This window comes from Accipiter gentilis, chromosome 17, assembly GCF_929443795.1.
Source record: "Accipiter gentilis chromosome 17, bAccGen1.1, whole genome shotgun sequence".
Classification (NCBI taxonomy): domain Eukaryota; kingdom Metazoa; phylum Chordata; class Aves; order Accipitriformes; family Accipitridae; genus Astur; species Astur gentilis.
The window spans coordinates 11,001,346-11,022,721 of NC_064896.1; the positions used below are offsets into that span (position 1 = coordinate 11,001,346).

Consider the following 21,376-nt stretch of genomic DNA (forward strand, 5'->3'; position numbering starts at 1 on the left):
TTTTTGAATTAACCAAAGCACAAGAATCTCAAAGTATTTGTTATGACCATTGAACATCTGTGTGATGCAAAGGCATACCAGCCCACAATTTTCCAGACACATCTGCAAGAAATCAGAGTATTAGTGGTCTGTGAATGTTGCAAAGGTTATCTCATGAGCCACGAATAGATTTTTAAGGACTTAGTTTCCATGTCTTTATTTTTAAAGTATTGCAGTTATTGCTCTGGGGTGCAATGAGTTAATACAACAAAGCAGATAACACTTTGGCTTACTGGAAGCCATGCTAGCATTTCAGAGGGCAATAGCTGAAAGCTATTGGTTCCGTTCCAGGAACCTTCCCTATAGCAGTGTGATGGGTTGACCCTGGCTCAACACCAGGTGCCCACCAAAGCCGTTCTATCGCTCCCCCATCCTCAGCTGGATAGGGGAGAGAAAATATAACAAAAGGCTCGCGGGTCGAGATAAGGACAGGAGAGATCATTCACTATTACCGTCACGGGCAAAACAGACTCAATTTGCAAAATTAACTCAATTTATTACAAATCAACCAGAGCAAGGTAATGAGAAGTAAAATGAAATCTCAGAACACCTTCCCACCACCCCTCCGTTCTTCCCGGGCACAACTACCCTCCCAGATTTCACCACCAAGCCCCCCCAGCGGCACAGGGGGACAGGGATGGGGTTTATGGTCATCACACATTATTTTCTGCCGCTTCACCTCCTCAGGACGAGGGCTGATCACACTCTTCCCCTGCTCCAGCGTGGGGTCCCACCCACGGGAGACAGTCCTCCACGAACTCCTCCAACGTGGGCCATTCCCACGGGCTGCAGTTCTTCACGAACTGCTCCAGCATGGGTCCATTCCACGGTGTGCAGTCCTTCAGGAGCACGCTGCTCCAGCACGGGTCCCCCACGGGGTCACAAGTCCTGCCAGAAAACCTGCTCCGTGGGCTCCTCTCTCCACAGATCCGCAGGTCCTGCCAGGAGCCTGCTCCAGCGCGGGGTTCCCACGGGGTCACAGCTTCCTTCGGGAACCCACCTGCTCCGGCATGGGGTCCTCCACGGGCTACAGGTGGAGATCTGCTCCACCGTGGACCTCCCTGGACTGCAGGGGGACAGCCTGCCTCACCAGGGTCTTCACCACGGGCTGCAGGGGAATCTTCGCTCTGGCGCCTGGAGCATCTCCTCCCCCTCCTTCTTCACTGACCTTGGTGTCCGCAGGCTTGTTTCTCTTACATGTTCTCACTCCTCACTCCGGCAGCAGTTTCTCCCCGTCCCACTTTTTTTTTCCTTCTTAAAAAATGTTATCACAGAGGCGTTACCACTATCACTGATTGGCTCGGCCTTGGCCAGCGGCGGGTCCGTCTTAGAGCCAGCTAGTATGGGCTCGCTCTCTCTCGAACACAGGGGAAGCTTCCAGCAGCTTCTTACAGAAGCCACCCCTGTAACCACCCCCCCCCCCCCCCCCCCGCTACCAAAACCTTGCCAAACAAAACCAATACAAGCAGAAAATTTTACCAGCAAAGCCATCCATGCATCAGAATAAGCTCCTAAGCATTTATATTGTGAAGCAAATCTGAGTGACTCTCAACCTCCTCTTGACAGAGAAAGCTGGCTTCGTAAGACTCAAGTATTACCAGCCACAAAAGTGGCTCTCAACAGCCATGGAAAGACATCCATGACAGTAAGGAACAACATACGTACCCTGTAGCTCTAATTACTTGCAACACATGTGATGCCTCATTCTGAGAAACAGCACTGATTAAAAGCTTCGTCCTTTTGTAAATCCTCTGCGTCTTATGGCCTGAACTTTCTTCCAAATAATTGTGTGGTGGTCAAGTGGGTACTGCCCCCAGCTCTAGGAATACCACATACGGAAAAGGTCTGACCGACCTGAGGAGTTTGCACACATTTCAAACTTCACCTGAGAGCCAAGGAAGAGGAAGCAGGCTGTGGTAAGAAAACGTGAAATAGCCCCAAGTGAAACTGAAGGCTGACAAAGAAGAAACCTCTGGCATGAAAATGACACTGCTCCCAAGAAAAACCTCACCATGCTGATAACTCATCTTTCTGCTGAAGGAATACTAAGTGTCAACCTCAGCACCCACAGGAACAGTGGAAGGGTGAGCATAACACCATAGAAAAGGGGCAGAAAGTGGGAAGGCTCAGCATAACAATTCTAGCTGTGATGTTAATGAGGCTTTTCTGTATTACCTAGATAATTTGGACTATCAGACCATTAAAACACTAAGTGGACAAACAATAAATTCTTGACCCCATTTATATAGTGCATTCCTTTTTGCACATTAAAAGATTTGGAGTGTAGCAGCATGCCAAACTGCCTCAGCATTATAGCGTGTGTATTCTGACATCGGAAGACCATGGAAAATACAGAGCATGAGGAAAAGGGAACAAGCCACACCATGTCTAGAGAAAAAGAAACAACAGCATGTCTAGTGTTGTCCTGAGACTTGGATCTACTCCCTTAATGCACTAGAAACTAGTACTGTTCTATGAATAAAGTCTCTCACAAACCATGATGCAAAACCCACCAGAACTGAGGTAGAAACAGAGGGGCTTGAGTGATAGGAAGGAATCTCCTCAAAATGCAGGTAGGCTGTCAGAGCCCTTCAGTCCCTGAGGAAAAGGGCTCTGCACACATATTATTTTACAGGACTGTCTACTTCACAAATTTACATAAAATTTATTTTGTTTGCTTTGGCCATAGTCTTCAAAACACTGCTTCTCCTTCTCTGCCTATCAAAATTTGGTGGCCAGCCACACATGGAAGCAAAGGGATTTTTGCATTAAACTAGCTACTTCATTTTAAGGATATAAAACAGTTATACTGTGCAATAGAGGAAAATATAAAGCAACAAAAACCATCCTGAAGTACACAGTTTTATAGAAAATAAACTGGAATCAGATTCCATGCAGCTATTGAAGAACAAAATTACAGGTAAGTATTATTTTGGGCTTAAAATCTTAAAGTTGTAGAAAGTACATGTCCTATATTCAGGAACTGGTTTGGACAAGGTTACACACCTACAGAAGAGGCGACATCACAGTTACAGTGCAGACGCTAACTGGTCTCAGCACATACACAACTTTTTAACCACCTACTATAGAGTCCCTGAATCTTTTCAGCAGGCAGCATTTAAGCTCTGCACGAATATCTGTAGGCAGAAAAGCTTTGTTTCCCCCCTCGTGTTATCAGACCTCCCCACAAAACTCAACAAAAACTTGAGAACATTGCAGAGAAAAGTCCAGCCACAGAAGAGACATTTACAAGCCTGCTCAAGCATTCCATTTTCTCAGTCTTTTTCACACCTTGAAAATGAATGTACACTGAAAGATCGTGACAGCCTACATGAAATTTAGGAGGTTGTACAACGCCATCCTGAAACTGTGCTGTTAAACTGTCATAAACTGTAGTGGCTGTGACCCTGTCCATACTGTTATACAGCCCAAAGTGAGAAAAATGAGACAGTGTAATATTTTTCTTTAGCTGTCTGCTAACTCTCACCTGAAAAATACCTAACAATGGCTCTCTAATTAAGATTGACTTACTATCCTGAATTTTCATGTGCAGACATAAGGTTGGTAAACAGCCTGAAGGAAAAAGGAAACTTGGAAAAAAAATCTTGCATTGCCAACTATGCAAATATTACAAATCTTCCCCAGTTATCATTATCAGCAAGTCAAGCCCAGTAAGCCAAAAATACGTGCATAACCAGAAGATACCTATTCCATTAGGTAAAATTCAGAAATAAGGAATAAGCACAACATAGGATTAGCACGTGTGTCCCATCTGTCACCTACTCTGCAGTTAGCAGAACCCACTCCAACGTACTCAATTACTTTATGAAGACTGTTTTGTGTATGTAATTCTCTACAACAGGTTATGCTTCATTATTCTGCAGTTCCATATGACAAGAGCACCCACCAAACCCCTTAAAAACAACTATATAGGGATTTGGACCTTCTCACTCTGACAGTAAAAGGCCATCACCCATGACATATACATAACTTTAACATTTGGCCTATCTATAGTGTAAGAGGGATGCTCATTACCTTTGAAATCAAGGAAAGGGGAGAGTAGAATACAGAGATTCAGAACCTGGTAGTTTTGGGGATAAGATAACCCTTATTACCACAGTTCTCTGAAGGCATGATGTATTCCTTGTAGATCCTTGTAGCACTATTTTATACCATAAACACTCTTCCACAAGGTAGTACAACAGATAGCTATGCTCACAATGCAAGCATACCATGCATCTTTTGACCTGGAACGGCATCCAAATATAAACAAATGTTACCAAATGACAGATGGATACTGGCAAAACTCTTGCTAATAAGCTGTATAGCATTGGTATAGCCCACATTCCAATTTGAAATTACAATAATGAAGTCACATCACTCTACTGGTATTCTGAATCACCTTCCACCCTTGTCTTCAGTTCTATCTGCTCACGCTGACAAGGATGTAATCACTGATTGATCATACAAACCCCTGAAGGACTAGATGTAATCCCCGTGAAATACCGAAATACTGGAGTGCAATTTTCTTTCCAGAAAAAGACTAGAGATATAGTAAAACTGTGATTTTTTTTTTAGTTTTACTATACATCACTTAAAGACAATGTAGAATCTTTTCCTAAAAATGTATAAATTTAAAAAGGATTCAAATTCCTTCCACATATAATGAACTTTCATTCTTATTTTCCACATGGGTTTTGTTTTTTCAACAAAAACAATCTTAGGAAGTAACTGTCTCTCTGCTATAAACACTGAATGATAAGAACTGCTTACTGCTGTTGAGCCAGAAGAGCATATAAACTGGTACATCCGTCAGATTCAAATCATTACACAAATAAAAAGAATCATTAACAATTCTAAATATCCTCTTACTAAATGCATTTTCTGTACATATGGACTATCAAGTCAAAATAAATAATTTTTAAAGCCCACAGGCCTATCATAGATGTAATTCCTTCCTGTAGATCTGTTTTTTTTTACTTAAGAAAATTCAACTATTATCTATCATAGCTGAAATTGTACCCAGAGGCTCACAAAGTTCTTTTATATGCTACCTTTATGACACTCTTTTCACCCCTTGTCAACAAGTCATTAAGCTCCACAACTGTTTCTGCTCTTGTTCTCCTGGAAGTTCTTACCAGACATTTTGGGTTAACAACACAATAGGAGGTCCTTCTGCAAGCTATTTTGACATCAAAAGTTATGAGGTATGTATGAAAACACATAGTTGCAAAGACTATTCAGTGCAACAGGCATGAAGACAGGACTACAAAACTCAAACAATTTCTTATCCATTTAAGCTGCATAGCTGTAAACAAAGCTTTGAATTTGTTGTATATCAGACAAGAAAGTATTTCTCATCTGGAACCTGCCATCTAAATAGGAATACTCACCCTGCTGCAACAGCAGGAGGGATGACCAGTATGAGTTTAAGTTGTGCTTCATGCAGAGCTTCAGAAAGGTGAATGAGCAAGTGAATCAACTCCCTGAAATATAAATATATTGTTAGAGGGAAAGACAGTAAAACTGGTGCTATACAGTGGCAAGAGCAAGTTAACAAGTAACAGTAGAAATAATTGAAAAGACGCAGCTGGCCAGATAGCCAAACACAGTTTGTAGTGAATGACCATAGCAGAAAAAAAAAATTAGGAAGACTGATCAGAGGTTTACCTTCTTCCAGGACTAAGAACACTGAACTGCTGTAGACTGTCTTAGTTTTATTGGAACAGGTGATCACCTTGAGGCTAAAATTTTTCCTAGTTTTATTTTAATCTAACTATGCATTGTTAGCAAGTAAAACCATCGTATCTCATCAGAGCAGGTCACCTCTTGAGGTCATATTCAGTAAAAAGAATTAGATCAATAGAAGAACCAAACACTGTTCTGAAACAAGCAACTGTTGCATACATTCAAGTTGCCACTGTATTACTACATATGAGGTCTGAGAATTTGTAAAGATGATTTCACAGCAAGACATGCAATCTTCAAGCAGTATTTCTGAGGCCTGTATTTAGAAACATTTCTGCTGCTGTTTTTTTCTGTATAAATAATCCTTTTGTTTCTCAATATATTACTGTATAACTACAAAATAAACATTCGATGGAAGTATCACCTTCCATATGCATCATTTAAAGACTTTCACAAAAGACAATTTTCATATCCATATTCTAAACAGTTCAATAGGAAAATAAACTCAAAAATTCTCATGTAAACTGTTTTTAGTCTTCCTTATTTGAAGGGTGATGCTAATAGAAAATCCTTCAGAGATAGACTGCAGAAACAAAAAAGTTTAATGGCTATTGTTATCTTAAGAGGAGTCCAATATTACCTTGAATTTGCACTATAAATATGGGCCTTCTGTGTGCCTTCCATTTTTCAGAACAAAGTCAACTTCCATATTTACCCACTGGCAGGGTGGATCCACAAAGGCAGTCAGACAGATGGTATTAGCACAGAATTCTAGATCTGTTCAGAACTATGCTTAAACCTGAACCAAGTAGAAAGCAACCTCACGACCCATTCCAGTAGGCTAAAAGTACTAAAGCAGGAAAGGTAGGATACACATAAGCAATCATCCAAGTTGTATGCTCCACTTAAACTGGATTAGACCTGAACTCTCAGAAACAACTTTTGGTAGTCATGCCTTTCGAGGCAGTATCATCCTAGAGATATTCTTCTGAAATCACTGATCTTCCAACAAATTTATCGTTCACAGTAATAATGCTTGACTTGCACAATGTAGGCACTATCCAAAGGTAACCAAGTATTTTCATTTTCCCTGATATGGTTTGATGCCTAATGAAAACTTCCTAAGGATGCTACAAAAGCCATTACTCTCAAAATCCTGGCAAACAAAGCAAATTTTATCACTTTCCCAATACCATCAGTATTTTGTGCTTATGATTTGAGAGCTGGCTGTGCTGAACAGCTCTTGACAATAAACTGTCACAGTGCCACCTATATTTCTTTCCTGGGGGGAGAGATGAGATTACAGGAATCAGCTTTTGGTCTGTCTGCAGCATGTACTTCTACCATTCTTGCTCTGGGAAAGTAACAGCTTTCCCTCCTATTTCCTTATCATAGGCATTCAACATTAAGACTGTCACTATTCAGACAAATCAATTATAGCAAAGAAGAATCCTTTTCCACAGGAACACATTAAAAAATTACAACACTAAACTAAACAGACATTTATTGACTCCAACATACACATCACAGCTCCCACATGACAATCTTATCAAAAACTATAATCAGTATTAAAACTAGCTAAGCCTTCTTTCCCACCGATTTGTGTCTCATGGCTAAGTGACCTTTTTCACTAATTATGCCCAAACTGCAGTATGACTGCACACTTTATTAGATGTCAGAGATGCTACATATAAGATAAATTTGATCAAAGAATCAACTCCTCTGGCATTGAGATTATTCTACACTGTTCATCAGCAGGGATCTCTCTTCTCTGCCTGGCTGCCTTTGTTAGCTCTAGGAACTTTGAGACATCTGCACCATGAAAAACATTTGCTGCCTTTAAAATTAATTATTTAAAAGGTGAGGGGATAGAAGGAGGGGCAGAACAGGACAAAAGAACCTAACATAGGTGCAGAGCAAGATAACATCTTTTTCATTTAAAAACAAGACTAACACCCTGGCTCCCACTCTGCATCTTCACATATTTGCCTCAGCTCCCAAAATTTTTCTACCCAGATAGCAATGGTTTGAAGCATAAGAAGAAAAGCAGTTGGTATTATTTTGAACCAGATGCAGAGAAAAAAAAAGAAATCAAGTGAATATTAAATTCAAGGTTTCCCCCTTCTTCAGCAACGTCAGACACTGGTGGTTAGCCAGCAGAGCTAAGAATGTATCCACAAAAACATTGACGCACCCACAAAAACAGTGACCGCACAAAAGCAATCATTTTAAAACTAGAAAGGCATACAGCGTAGAACCACAACCTACAACTGTAAACAAAGGACAGGGATTTGTGGCCTGATAAAGGGGCAGGAGTGCAGTTTGGATTGCTGGTTTTATTTTGTAGCTAGCAGACAGAACTCTAACTAAAACCAGACTCCATTAAAACAGCCACTTCTCTCCTCCTGCCACCAAATCCAAGCAGTATATAGCTCTGGCAAAAGATAATTAGCTTCAACTTGGAGGAGGTCAGGAAGGAAAGGGTTAGCTAGATTCTTGCTCAAGAAACTGAGATTAACATCTACTCACTAACCTGCCAAGCCAGGTCTCTGGGCCCTGAAAACTTTCTAGCAAATCAGACAGAATTAATGGTTAAAGACTTAATTTAGGCTCACTTCCATTTGTCAGCCAAGGCAGATTATGTAAATCAAATGTGCACTCTTCCCCTCTCCCCCAAACAGCAACAGCAGAATGCTCATTTATTGTGCTATAAATTAAAACTTTAATGTGTCCCAACAGTGCTTTCCAGTGTTTTAAACACAATATTCCCCCATATTACCACTGGTAATTTTGAAAGAAAAGCTACTGACATTTTAAACATTATAATGAGGTGTAGGAAAGTAGGAATAGAATCAGTCTTCCTGAAAAGGCTTCATTAAATATTTACCAGAGACTTCACCGTTGTCAAATTTAACTTCAGAGTAGCTACTACAACATTGACAGTTTTAAGACTCTATCTTGAGCTAATTAAGGCCTACTTTGTTTCTCCTATTTCAGGCCTTCTATTACTACCATTTGGTAGATCAATTTTCCAAGTGTTCATGATTTCAAAGTATCTTGTCCCCCCCAAATTTTAATCACCCAAAGTTTCAGGGAAGCTTATTTTTCTAGAACTCCCATTTTCCAGCATTACTAGTCTATTGTGTTTGGGACACCCTGTAGTAGTTTACTTCAGTCCACATGAGTGGGCTGTAGATGAATTTGAAAAGCCTTGAAGAAGACACGTAAGGCTGTTATACCCTTCCCTTCAGTTACGTGTCCCTTCAGTTACGTGTCCCTTCAGTTACGTGTCCCTTCAGTTACGTGTCCCTTCAGAACTCTGCAACTTTCCAGCTTCAGCCACCTTTTTGCACAAGCTGGTAGTCAGTACTCCCTAAAACGTATGCCTTGTCAAGAAAATGGGACAGAATAAAGCTGTCTACTTCAAGATGAAATTGCCCTTTTGTCCCATTTCATTGCCTAGTTAATACCAAGAAACTGGAGTGAATTATGGCAAATCTTTGATTAATAGATTAATTTTTCAGGTACTAACATGAAGGATAGAACTGCCAAAGAGCTTTTTGCTCCTATACTCCTACCAACATTAATAAGATGTTTGAAGGTCATCTGCATGATGCCAAGTGCCTGCAGCACGTGGTGACAAAAAAAAACCAAACAACGCCCCCAAAAAATATAAAAAAATCACATTTTTCAGATTGATTCTGTGTGATGGCAGTGCCATCTGTCAGCTAATGCCAGATTGATCAGAATAACGTGTACACTTTTATGTAATGCTGTCAGATTCTGGTGGATACCTTCATGCCTTTTTCACAACATGATCCAGGTCTCTGGAGGAAAAAAACCCCACCAATAAACCCACAAATGAGATTAGTAAGAGAGACATCGTCCTGTCTAGCTGTTAACTAAATAGGCAGGAGAACCTTTGCTTGTTCAGTTATCTCAATATTTCTGGCATGCATGTTTCTAAAATTAAATGCCACAGGATGAATAACTTGGAATATTTTATTGCAAAATCAGTCAAGAAAGTTTTAGATAAAAGATGCTTATTTAATTAAGAAGAAGGTTTAAACTATAAGAAGCAGGAAAACACGTTAGTATTGAGGTATCAGCTGCATAGGATATCTTGCCTGATGTAGATTTTTGTTAGGAGACTAATTTCCTATGTTAGGAAGCTAACTAATTTCCTATGATGGGAAGCTGAATACTTTTCCACTGTGCAAGGATTGTCAGCATGAGAGGAGGCAGCATCTTTGTTCCATAAGCAAATCCCACTCTCTAGTCACTTTAAGTCTGATAAAGAAACATGTGCTATATTAAATGCTCCTGCACCACTAAGGTAGCACACTAGATGGGATCATGGAACTTTTCCATAACACTATTAAAAAAAAATAACAGGAATCTCCATAGCTTTCCCCTCAACACAGATACACGAAAGGATGCACTAGAATAACCGAGTGCCATTTTATTATTTATTAATTTAATAGCTAGGTATCCAATTACTTTAGGTTTTGAAAAATAAATACCATAATGATTCTAAGTGAAGTATTTCTTACTTACATCCACACCACCACTGTGACATCCTATAAGGCAAGCTGGAAGCAGCAGCATATCCCCAGATAATTTTATGCACCTGTGCTGAGTCTCAATAACCTGTTGCTAACTGCTTATGTGAGATTATTCCCTGTATTTCAGCAAAAAACAGACAAACTGATTTTTTATTTTCTTTTAAACTAAAACACGTTCACACTAAATAATAGGAATAAATTGTATTAGCTATGCAGGTCTCTTTGCATTGTCAGACAGCTCTGAAAGCAATTTAAAGGCAGACTACCTGTTCCTAGGAGCATCATTATGATCTTTTATTCCTTTAACTAGAAGTAGGTTAAGCTACTTTCAGGTGTTTGACCTTGAAGGATCTGGATCAGGAAAGCCTACGCTACGTACCTAACAGTTAATACAGATGCTTTATATGGAGCATACATAATTGCTGTTCTATGAACGCTTCACATCTCCGAAGGATTAGGGGTCATCTCTGTGTTGACACCTACCTGTCACCTGACCCCCACCCTTCCAAGGTTAAAAACATGCTTTACTGGTGGTGGTTGTCACTTCCGAAAGACACTAGGAAGATCAGGTATGACTCATGTTACAATACTGCCACTCTGTGGGCTGAAGAGGTCACCGGCTGCTCCAATTCTTTTCTGGCAGGGACAAGCGAAGCAGAAGACCATCCATGCTTACCCATTTATCAGGAATAACTCTGCTCTGCTATTCAAAAGGAAATTAACAGATCCCAAAGTAACAGCATTCAATGTGCAATAAAGATACAGGCTTGTCAAGGTGGTAAGTTCACTTAATTCCGCCCCTTAAGACCTGTTCAAAGCACCTGTTCGCTCCAAAAAACATTGATAGGGAAAACCCCTGGGGCACTGGATACCCAAGCCATCCAGTTTTAGAGCAAGTGATAGAAAAACTGACTTAATCTCAAAATGAAGACACTGGTCCCATAACTTACAAGCATCATGAGACAAAATTTTAATGTAATGTTGTACTTCCACTTTCTCAAAACAACTGTTACTCCACACAGAAGCCTAGCTTCAGCTTGCTGCCTAGATTAGCCTTATTCAGAATGCTTGTCTCTGAAGAGGCAAGCCCAACACAAGGTATTCTGCAACTTAAACACCCTAACCATTTACGGGGGAGTGGCAATAAAGGGAGGAAAAAAACACAGATGAGTTTACAATGAATCACTTAAAACTGGTCTTGAAGAGAAGGAAAATGTGCAGTTCATAACTTTTGCTTCTATTCATGTTTTTCTGCCAAACATCATCTTTCACATTTTTAGTTAGGATAATCCTAAAGCCTTGTTCATAGGTGTCCAAATCATTACTGACTTGGTGATCAAACATTACTGACTTGGAGCAAAGGAGGCAGTTACCATTCTACACTATGAGAATAACCCTTTCCTTCTCTGAAGTTGTGGAAAATACTTCTGACTCCTGTCTATGAATAACAGACAGACAGTGAATATGTAAGTGGTGCTTCTATACTTCACCTAAATAACACTCAGGTACTGAAGGCTAGAGCAACTACACAGCAGTACCTCCTCTAGTACAAATAGTTCTTATCACACAAGATGGGACAAGCAATACTGTTTTGAACCAGCATTACTCCTAGCAAAGAGTAACATTTTTACCATGCCACAAGTAAACTCACCCTGGAGCTAATAAAAAGTATGCTTTGTTCATGTGTGTCATTTGCAACATAGCACTTTGATGCTAGTGTGTTTAAATTGGTCTTCACTGAGTCTTAAAATTACAGTAATACAGTCTGTCTTACATTCGTGTAATTTAACTAATAAGAATAATATCAATTTTACTGAAATACAGTAAGCACAGTAGATAAACTGACCATTACATGACTACACCCAACTTCTGGCCGGCAGTTACTAATTGCTTAAATCACCTTGTTGGCTGTCTTATTAAGACATTGTAATAAGTTCAGAGCTCAGTATAAAGATCAACTCTTAGGCACAACCTGGCAAATTACATAATTATAAGCAAGAGCATCTAGCTTAAGGATTATTCATTCCAGTGCAATTGGTGCAGCCCCTGACAAGGCTACAAAGATTCTGCAGTTTCAATTCTTTGTTTCCAAGTGTTGATTTTATAGGGGAAAGGTAGGACTCTGTTAATAGCACACCCAGTTCCAGAAGTAACTATTATATGCCAGCAGTCAGTAACATTTGCCCTAAACAGAATAACCTGAAGTAAACATTTTTGAAAGGTGAAAGTTTTCCATAATGAAGTCTGCATTCTGGGGAGCTTTCTTTTAAGCTGTTTTCCCCCAGCTATTTTAGGCAATGGAGAGCTGGTAGGAATACTGTGCTTTAGGGAATTGAAGCCTGAATTTCCTGAGGGAACTAACACAAAATCTTCAGATTTCTGCACTGAATCATTTCATTTCACCACACGTTCTGCCTTGTCCTTCTAAAGCAGCAGTTTGGAGCTTGCCTTACCTTGACTCTGTCCAAGGTGTTAAGACAGCCAAGGGGCTTTTGCTCAAGGAAAACAGATTACAGTACGTCAGGAAACAGCTTAATATGGATAAGCCCTTTAGTTTTAGCAGCTACAATAAATGCAGACTCACTGAAACTTCATAGCAGAGCTATCAAAAAGTAGATAAACTACTCCAAAGTTTAAAGTATACTGTGCTTGCAAGAACTGGAAGCCAGTTTCTCCCTGGATTTGCTTTGGGTTGGGGATTTTGGTTTTAGTTTCAGTACGTCTAAAAAATCTCTATATAAAGGTTTGGAAGTTTTCCTAATCAACTCAAATTTGGTGGTCTTGAAAGCATCCCACACTTCCAAACTTCGCCCAGTAACCCAAACCAGTGAATGTTAGAATAAAGGCCAGTGCCAACATCTGAGTAAGCATGCAATTGAGGTACCCTCTTCACCCTTGCACAACAATAACATCTTGCAGAACTCAAATATGAAAGTCTAATGTGGTCTGCTAGGTCCACTGCGAAGATTATTATGTAATCTTTGAGCTCATGTAGAGTGGAGTAGACTTTTCTACTTCACTCTAACATAAGTGGAACAATCTTCAGTTGTCTTGGAATGAAGTGTATTTATTTATGACAAATTCAAATCAACATGGACAAATTAAAAACATGTTTTAAAAGAGCCAATTTTTCAGAATTGCATCCTAGAGACTTATACTCACGTTTGCTTTTGATTTCCCAGCTGACTCCAAACTTCAACTACAAAACCATCAAAATTTTCATTCTAAATAAAGGGAATTGACAACAATATACAGTCAATCACCGTGCTTATTCATTATGCTTGTATCAGAGATGATAATACAATATCAAAGCCCACAATTACTGTAGTTTTTCCTTGTACTACTACAGATCGAACATGCTTTGTATTCTTATATCAGCTTCACCTTTAATGCAGCATTTCATGAAGAAGTCAGAGACGCACAGATTATTTAACCAGCATGCAGAAGTTGAAAGTCTCTATTAGTTATCCATGACTTCTACCCTTACAGGATAAACCAGTATCAGATTGGGAAAATTCAGCCATTAATGAAAGCTGTTTGTTAAGCAAATCACTTGACACACATTTACATGTATATAGGGAAAAAACTTGTGAACTCTTGAGTCTAAAGATGTAAATGCTAACTCGGCATAGGCATGATTCCAAACATCTCCCACAATTAATCTCACTTGTGATAATTTACGTTTAGCATGATCAAGGATACTGTTGTACATGAGTACCCTTTCTTTAAGAGGCCAACTGTTGCTGAGGACCTAAAATTAATGTATCAGTAATAAAATTTAAGAAACTATTCAGTTTACCTCTACAACCATCTTCTTCTAGTGCACTTTAAGATTTCTTTACATCATGTAGCAAGTGAGAAGACTTATTATGACAGTAATTAAGCAGGCTGTCATGAATCAACTGCTAAAGTTGAATGTCTTTCAGGTGCAACTCGTCTAGTCCTACACATGCATAGCTCTAAAGCCATTAGCTAAGGGGTTGCCCAGAAAACCTTAGCAAACAGTAAGCATTCCTTAAAGGAAATACCCTTCTTCTCTCCCCAGCCTCTTAACATTTTAAGCAAACTGCTTTAACAGACCTGAGCAAAACCATACAGTAACAGATATTGAGTGAGTTATTCTTGGTATTAGAAGTGGCTCATTAGCTCTAGCACACTGAGCCTGAATGTACTCCTGTAACACAGAAAACAGCACTCATTGCACCCATGACCCTTCTGCCTATCAAAAAATGCTACTAACCAGTTTAGCCACTGCTTAATAGATTTATTTTTTTAACAGAAATTGAAAAGAAAGCAGTCTGCTCACCAGGCAACCTCCATGAGAAGCTTATCAGGTATCCACTACTGTGTCAGTAACATTCAGCCTGCCAGCTGTTTGGAACAGGTTTTATCAATCACAATTTATAGCAGGCACAAGTCACCAATGCAGCTGCCAATGGTAACTTAACAAGGTTATGTTGATCAGACTTACATAGTCTCACTTTAGACTTGTAGTTAACTGCACTTAAGTGTTGCTATACTTTGTATTTACAGGAATTGGACACACACCAGGACACACTATTAAGAATCCTGCCTAATTATTGTTTTAAGCAGAGTTTTATTTTGTAGAATATAAAACTACTGGAAATGAGAAAACACCCATTACCAAAGGAATCAAATATCATCTCACGCTATTTTATAAGCATTAGCAAAAAGTCTTTTTACCTTGGCTAGGAGAACCATGTTCTTGGTAAGCTCCTCTATCTCATCCTCACTGCCAAAAACACTCTCAAAGTCCTGATAAGTCCAGCCATCAAACAAAATTCGAGGCACTATCAAGCAAAGTTGTCAATCAGTAGTGAAAATTAAGAATTTATTATCTACACTGGAATATTTCTGCAGAAACAGAATACAGCAGTTAAAAGCAGAGATGCCACTAAACAACATATCCCATAACTAAGATCATTTGCTCTTTTACTCTGATCAACTTCAGCAGCACAGATAAATTGACACTGTAGAACATTCTTGTTCATTTTTTGTTTAGTTAAAGGTCTGTACTGATGCAAGTTTTATGAAAAGGTACCTTCACTTGATTGAAATCTTAATTGATCAATCACTTTGGGCCCCAAGTAGAGTCTTAAAAGAACACCAACATGAAACAGCAATCTTTCTGTAAGCTGTGCATCTCTTCTACCACAAGAACAAGATAGAAAAGTTCACTTCAAACTCTAATTTACTCTTCTGTACACAGCCCTATTACTTCACTCTTCTACTCATCTCAAGACCCTATGACATTTTTTTATTTTGGAAAACATGGGAACTTGAGCTCACATAATTTCTTTTTCTAACCACACAAAACTTTAAAAACAGTCAGACAAGAGTCAGAAAAGCTGCTGTTGGAACAGTCGCCAATCATGCACACTGGAAAAGCCAACAACTCATAAAGAGCTACATCTAAGCCCTTTCTAAGTACAAAAGATGTAAAAGAGTATTTTAGAAGAGTCTAGAGAGATTTCAAAGGCTTTATCATCTGGCAGCTGAAGTAATTTAAAATATTTGACTGAGCATTCAATTTTTCTAATGCATTTCAAATTTCATACTCCCTTCTGAATCAAGAAGGGTTTCACAGTTCCACAGATTTCTTGCTACAGACAAATGTAAGTAGTCTAGTACAGTACTATCTCTATAGCAATGTTTGCCATTTTCCCTAAAAACATGCACCGTGGCACATCCCTTAAGTTCCCAGCTTCAAGGGGAGAAAAGCCAAAGGAGGACTTTTCTACTATCATGCAGGAAAGTCTGACTGACTCAGATCTGGATATCTTTTTTTTTCTTTTTAACTAAGAACCCCTGAGCAACAAGTTTGAAGACTACTCCCCCAGGTAAGCATGTAGTGTTATGTACAAAGTACCACTCCAGAGAGGGCCCTGTGATCCAGGGTTTATCCAGAGACAAGAAGCTAAGGCAAAACATTAGGGCACCAACAGGATCAACACATCAGTTAACTTTCTACAGTTAACTGTTTTTATTTTTCTTCTTAGCTTTTTTCCTTCATACAGCTCTGCTAAAGTAACCTCCCTTTCTCCCATATACACCTGGAACAAAGCCTTCTTTTGCTCTACTAGCAGTTAAAGAAGATAAAAACCAAACATAAAACAAAGGCTCACCTATTTTGATGTTTTTGGAGGCTTTTCTGACATCTTTCATCCAGCCTGTCAAACAGTATCAAGTAAGAGAACAACTGTTAAAATATAAACAACGTTGACATTGACAATATATTTTCAAGCATTCTTCAAATAATGTAGCATAGTTTCATTATACCTATCTTCCTGCCACAGACTACTAGTTCATAACCAACACAGATGAAACATCTTCTGATGCACAACATTTGAAGCTATTCAGCTCTACCACAGCATAACTAGCATTTACTACAATCTTATAATAGTCCCTACCCAACCCTGCCCTGCTGCTTACAGTTCTGCCTCCTCATGGAAACTATCTTACTGCCTACTCAGAACAACACTTCTTTAGACACCAAGCATCACCTGGAAGGAATTATTTTTTTTTTTAAAGTTGGTACTTTCAAGTGTCCCATCCACTCCTCTTGGCAGTCACTGCACTAAAATGAATTTGTTAGCAGGCACCAACATGGTAAGAATTGTAGCTGTTTCAAATAAGATTCCACATTCAATCAAGTTCAAAACCATAAACTACTTAGTTATTATTTAAGAACATACTAGCTGAAATCTGAACTTGCTACCAGTTTCTTGACAGTGAAGGGAAAAATCCTCTTCAGATCAAATTTATCTTTCATGCCCACAACAAATTCACCCAAAGGTTTTTTTGCAAAGGAAAAAAAACCACAGCAGGTAAACAACTGCACAGTGCAAACACCAAAGACATTTTCTGCCCGTACAAATTCTTCGTCCCTTCTTTTTTTTAAGAGGGGCTTTGTAGACAGCCTTGTCAAAGAGCCATCTTTCTACTTATTCTTTAGACAGATAAATGATGTACACATGTGGAAGCACATGGGGACAGAAAGAAGTTCACTGAAGAAAACTCCCCAAAAAAAGGAATGGATGAAAGTACTTCACCATGAGGCAGAGTCAGAAAAACCCACAGGCATATATTGCCAAAGCTACCTAGTCTGCAACAAGACCAGTAATCTTACTTGCAACGCATATTCAAAGAAAAAGAAAATAGCACCTTTATCAGCATCATGGAGCCCAGTGAACTGGAACCTTTCCTTCCCTCTCCTTTTCACTTGTAACCAGACTGGTGAGATTAGTGTAAATTTGTTTCCAAATATTTTAGCAATGTCATAGCCATGGCTGTTCCACTTGCAAAAGAAAGGAGAAAAAAAAAAAGGTGAGAGGCTCAAAAGCAAGATATACAGTTCACTTTACTTTTGACCAATACAAATTCTTTAAAACAAATATAATAATTTCCTAGATCCCCATTTGTTAGTTTGAGGAAACCTTATGGGATATTATTTTTATTTAAATAAGAAATTACTCTGGAAACTGACAGCTACATGAAAGGCAATACTGGAATTGTGCAAATTCACCTGAACTTGCAGGAATTTGCATGTAGATTCCAACACAGTTTTGAATTTACAGACTCTGCATTTATGTTCAAGAGAACTTGAGAAAGGTGAAAATTTATAGGGCACCTATTTCTCTTTTGAGCAGTGTAAGACTGAAACAAGTGACAAGCATCCTCTAAAGAAAAGGAAGAAACATTTATTATTCAAGAAAGAATGCTCTCAATAATAGTAAGACTGGATAGCAAAAGAGATCAGTTTGACAGCAGCATAAAATTTTTACTGTTTATTTAGAAGGTTCAAGTTGGTAGCTGCATGGTATGAGGACAATTAGTAGCCGTCCTGTTCCAACTTTACTGCAACTTCACGTGGTTCATCAAGGACAAGAGAATACTACCACCTCTGTTTGACCAGTGAGAAGAAAAACTATGTGACCTAGACATCCTTCAAGAGATGGATGGGAGAACAAGGGTTTGAGACCACTTGAATCTCAAGCCTGCTCTCAAACAATCCTCTGGTTATATTTGACTGTATTGACCAGAAGTTCCAATTATTATAAAAATGCTTTTAACACCAGGATGCAAGATTGCAGATTAGCACAACATGCTGCATATTTATTCAAAGCACCAATTTTATTCATTTTATTAACTTACGGGAGTAATATATCCCAGAACATCTCCTGAGAAATGCCTTTCCTTCATCTTCTTGGAGCAGTAGCTTCTGTGTTCCAGAATAATATCCTTTGCCTTTGGATCCACAACTACCAGTCCCCGGTCCCGCACATTTTTATCAGAATGCAGCGTCTGCAGGGAGAAGACAGTTTTTAGAACCACCTATACAAAGCAGCCATTTTCAATAACAGACTTCAAAAACAAAAAAACCAAAAAAATAGAAAAATCACATCATTAAACTCTGAGCACTCATTTTAAATGATGCAGAGCAGTTTGATTTAAAACTGAAACAGGAACCTGCTCAGAAATTATTTTCATCATCAGTAAACTTACTGATTGCAAGGAACACAACATATAAACAAACAAAAAAATCAATAAGTGGTAAGATTAAAGAACATAATTCACCACAGCTGATGGTGTCTGCTCTCTAGTCGATGCTTTCTGGCCTGTTACCCCCAAATGATAAAAAGGGCCTAGGAGTTCTTAACCAAGAATTTGAAGACAACTTCTAAACTGGATATATTTTAGACTGAGTATGCTGCATTATGGTTACCGAGGGCCCAGGTTCTAAAGACCCTTCTTTAAGGAAGGCCTGCTTCAACTAAAACAGCACAAAGTTTTAGCAGACAGAAACAGAGTGAGAAGGCCTAATAGAGCGTGCATGGTGAGTATGCAGAAACCATCTATTGATTCAGTGTAAGGACTTTAGGGATAAGGCCTGTCTTAACACTTAGTATTATCCTCACTACCTGCAGACTAGATTTTCTTCCTGGTAGACATTGAGCAAGCAATACAAACAACGACAGATGTATCTGCATAATAAAGGATTAACTATACTTGCAATTTAAGTAAGGCAAAGGATTTTTAACATTGTCTAATTTTTCCCTAACATGCTTAGCAACACTAAGTACCTATACTTGATATATGCACTGGTAAATATACTTCCTCTCTGTACACACCCTTTCTCTTGCACTGCTGTGCCTTCTTGCAGTTTTGAAAGAAAACAGGCAGGAAACAAGAACATGCTCAGCAAATTAAGAGAGACTTCAGCATGTTGGCTCTGCTTGCTCAGATTGCTACAGGACTCTGAATCATTTCTGCCTGCAAAGGAACTGCTGGTTAGAAGGCTCCTCAAAGTCTTCTATCAGGATAGAGCCTTCCCATTGGCAAGGCTGAGAACACCTTCCCTTCCACCAGTAAATGACCTGGTGCTCTTGGCCCAAACTACTGCTCCCCATCCCCCTTTCCAAAGCCATGGAAGTATGCCTCCTTTAGCTATGCAAAAGGGTACAAAAACTTCCTGCTTCTGCAACTCGCATAGGGTATAAAGCTCCAGAAGTCTACATCATATTGGTTCAAGGAGTCAACCATTTGTGACACACATAAAAGCTGAAGGAAATAACAGTTTCAGGTAGTCTTATTTGTGAGCATAAGCTTCAATGGAAATGCATGGTTGCTTTTCGCTCAGTTTTGACAGAATGAGAGTCCATTCAAAGTTCAATTAGTTCGCTGCACACGTTAGATAAGATGAGTATTTCAGTTCTTTCTCTTACCTTTTCTTCCAGTTTTTTTGTAGCACCTTTCTTTGCATCTGTTTTTGACAGGGTACCTTCAGCTAGCCAGAAAATCATGGTAAAAGAAAGTGAAGTACAGAGAAACCTCATGGTGGTTTTCCCCTACCCTGAAAACATAAGGATTCAAATCTCCATGAACAGAAGAATATAACAGTTAAAATTCAGTTTTCTTGTCTAAGAAAAGTCAGGCAATTGTCTTTTCTTCTTCCCTCTAAAATCAGAGTTATTAAGGTAGTACTGTTTTAATAGTGCTTTTACTCTGCCAGCAAAATAGCAGAGTATTTTAAGAGATTCCTAGGCTCAATCATCTTTTTTTTGTCCCTTGTTTTAATAAGCATATCACAGAGAAAGTAGGTTGGACACTTGCAGCTTCCCTTTTAAAGAATCCCTAAAGAAGTATAATGGTTTACAGCTAAAACTGAGATAAATGTCTGCTGCCCAGGACAATTATACTACCACCTTACTTTTTCTATAGCAGACAAGAGACACCATTTGTTTCTGCTCCTGCCTAACCCAGTCAGCAAGTCACACATTAATTAAGAGACAGAAGGAATTATAGCTATATGCTTACAGCTATGTGCCTTTACTCTAACAGGTCAGAACTTTGTTTTAAATTGCTTGCCAAGTCAGTGATACACACAGAATTAAAAAAGAAAAAAAGAAAAAGGAGGGGGGGGGGGGGGGCAGAAACCTTTTGGACTAGAAGAATTACTTTGACAGTTTGTCCCAGTTCCAGATAAAAGAATTGAGAATTAATAAAGAACAGTTCTGTTCAGTGCTATTTATCTATCATACCTTAGTTCTCTCAGAGGAAAGACTTTACAAAAAAAATTTCAAATACAGCCAGAGCTTGTTTTTCAACCTCTCCCTATCAATGAGTCACACTGGTTTTCCAGCCTAGTTCCCAGAAGTGGATAAGAAGAAAACAGAGAAAAAATATTTACCATTAGGGAAACCAGAGCTAAAGGAGGTAAAATACCAGAATGAAGGAAAAGCAACCTGTTACTAATTCTGGAAGTCCTGAATATCAAACTGGGACTAGCTTTCACCTATAATAAACTAGTGGCTCTAGGTACATATCAGGCTGTTTCTCATAATTATGAGACGCTAATAGAGAAGAAAAAAAGGTTACCTTTCCCATAACTTTCTGAAGTTTTCTCAAACTTGAAAAATTCTCGTGCTTCCTGTATTAGCCTGAAGAATCAACATTTCTACCACTCACTTTAAAGACTTACGAACTCATTTCTTCAAGTCATATTTACAAGACTTGTTCTGTGGGCACTGATAACAAATGCTATCCAGAGTTTGAGTATTTTG

At 39.0% G+C, this 21,376-nt stretch overlaps 1 protein-coding gene across 4 annotated transcripts in view; it reads right to left on the minus strand.

The window, feature by feature from the left end:
* Positions 1 to 21,376, minus strand: part of CHID1 (chitinase domain containing 1) — a 136,459-nt gene that overhangs the window by 112,928 nt on the left and 2,155 nt on the right. For 3 of the 4 annotated variants that reach the window (XM_049820755.1, XM_049820753.1, XM_049820756.1), the window contains exons 2-8: positions 20,039 to 20,166; positions 18,468 to 18,617; positions 17,478 to 17,610; positions 16,439 to 16,483; positions 14,997 to 15,103; positions 13,455 to 13,516; positions 5,433 to 5,525 (exon numbers count right to left, since the gene is read on the minus strand). In XM_049820755.1, the coding sequence (XP_049676712.1) occupies positions 5,433 to 5,525; positions 13,455 to 13,516; positions 14,997 to 15,103; positions 16,439 to 16,483; positions 17,478 to 17,610; positions 18,468 to 18,617; positions 20,039 to 20,149 (701 nt within the window). In that variant the 5' untranslated portion in view covers positions 20,150 to 20,166. Of the gene's footprint in view, positions 1 to 5,432; positions 5,526 to 13,454; positions 13,517 to 14,996; positions 15,104 to 16,438; positions 16,484 to 17,477; positions 17,611 to 18,467; positions 18,618 to 20,038; positions 20,167 to 20,854; positions 20,880 to 21,376 lie in introns of those variants that run through there. The other variant, XM_049820754.1, reaches the window with a different exon arrangement.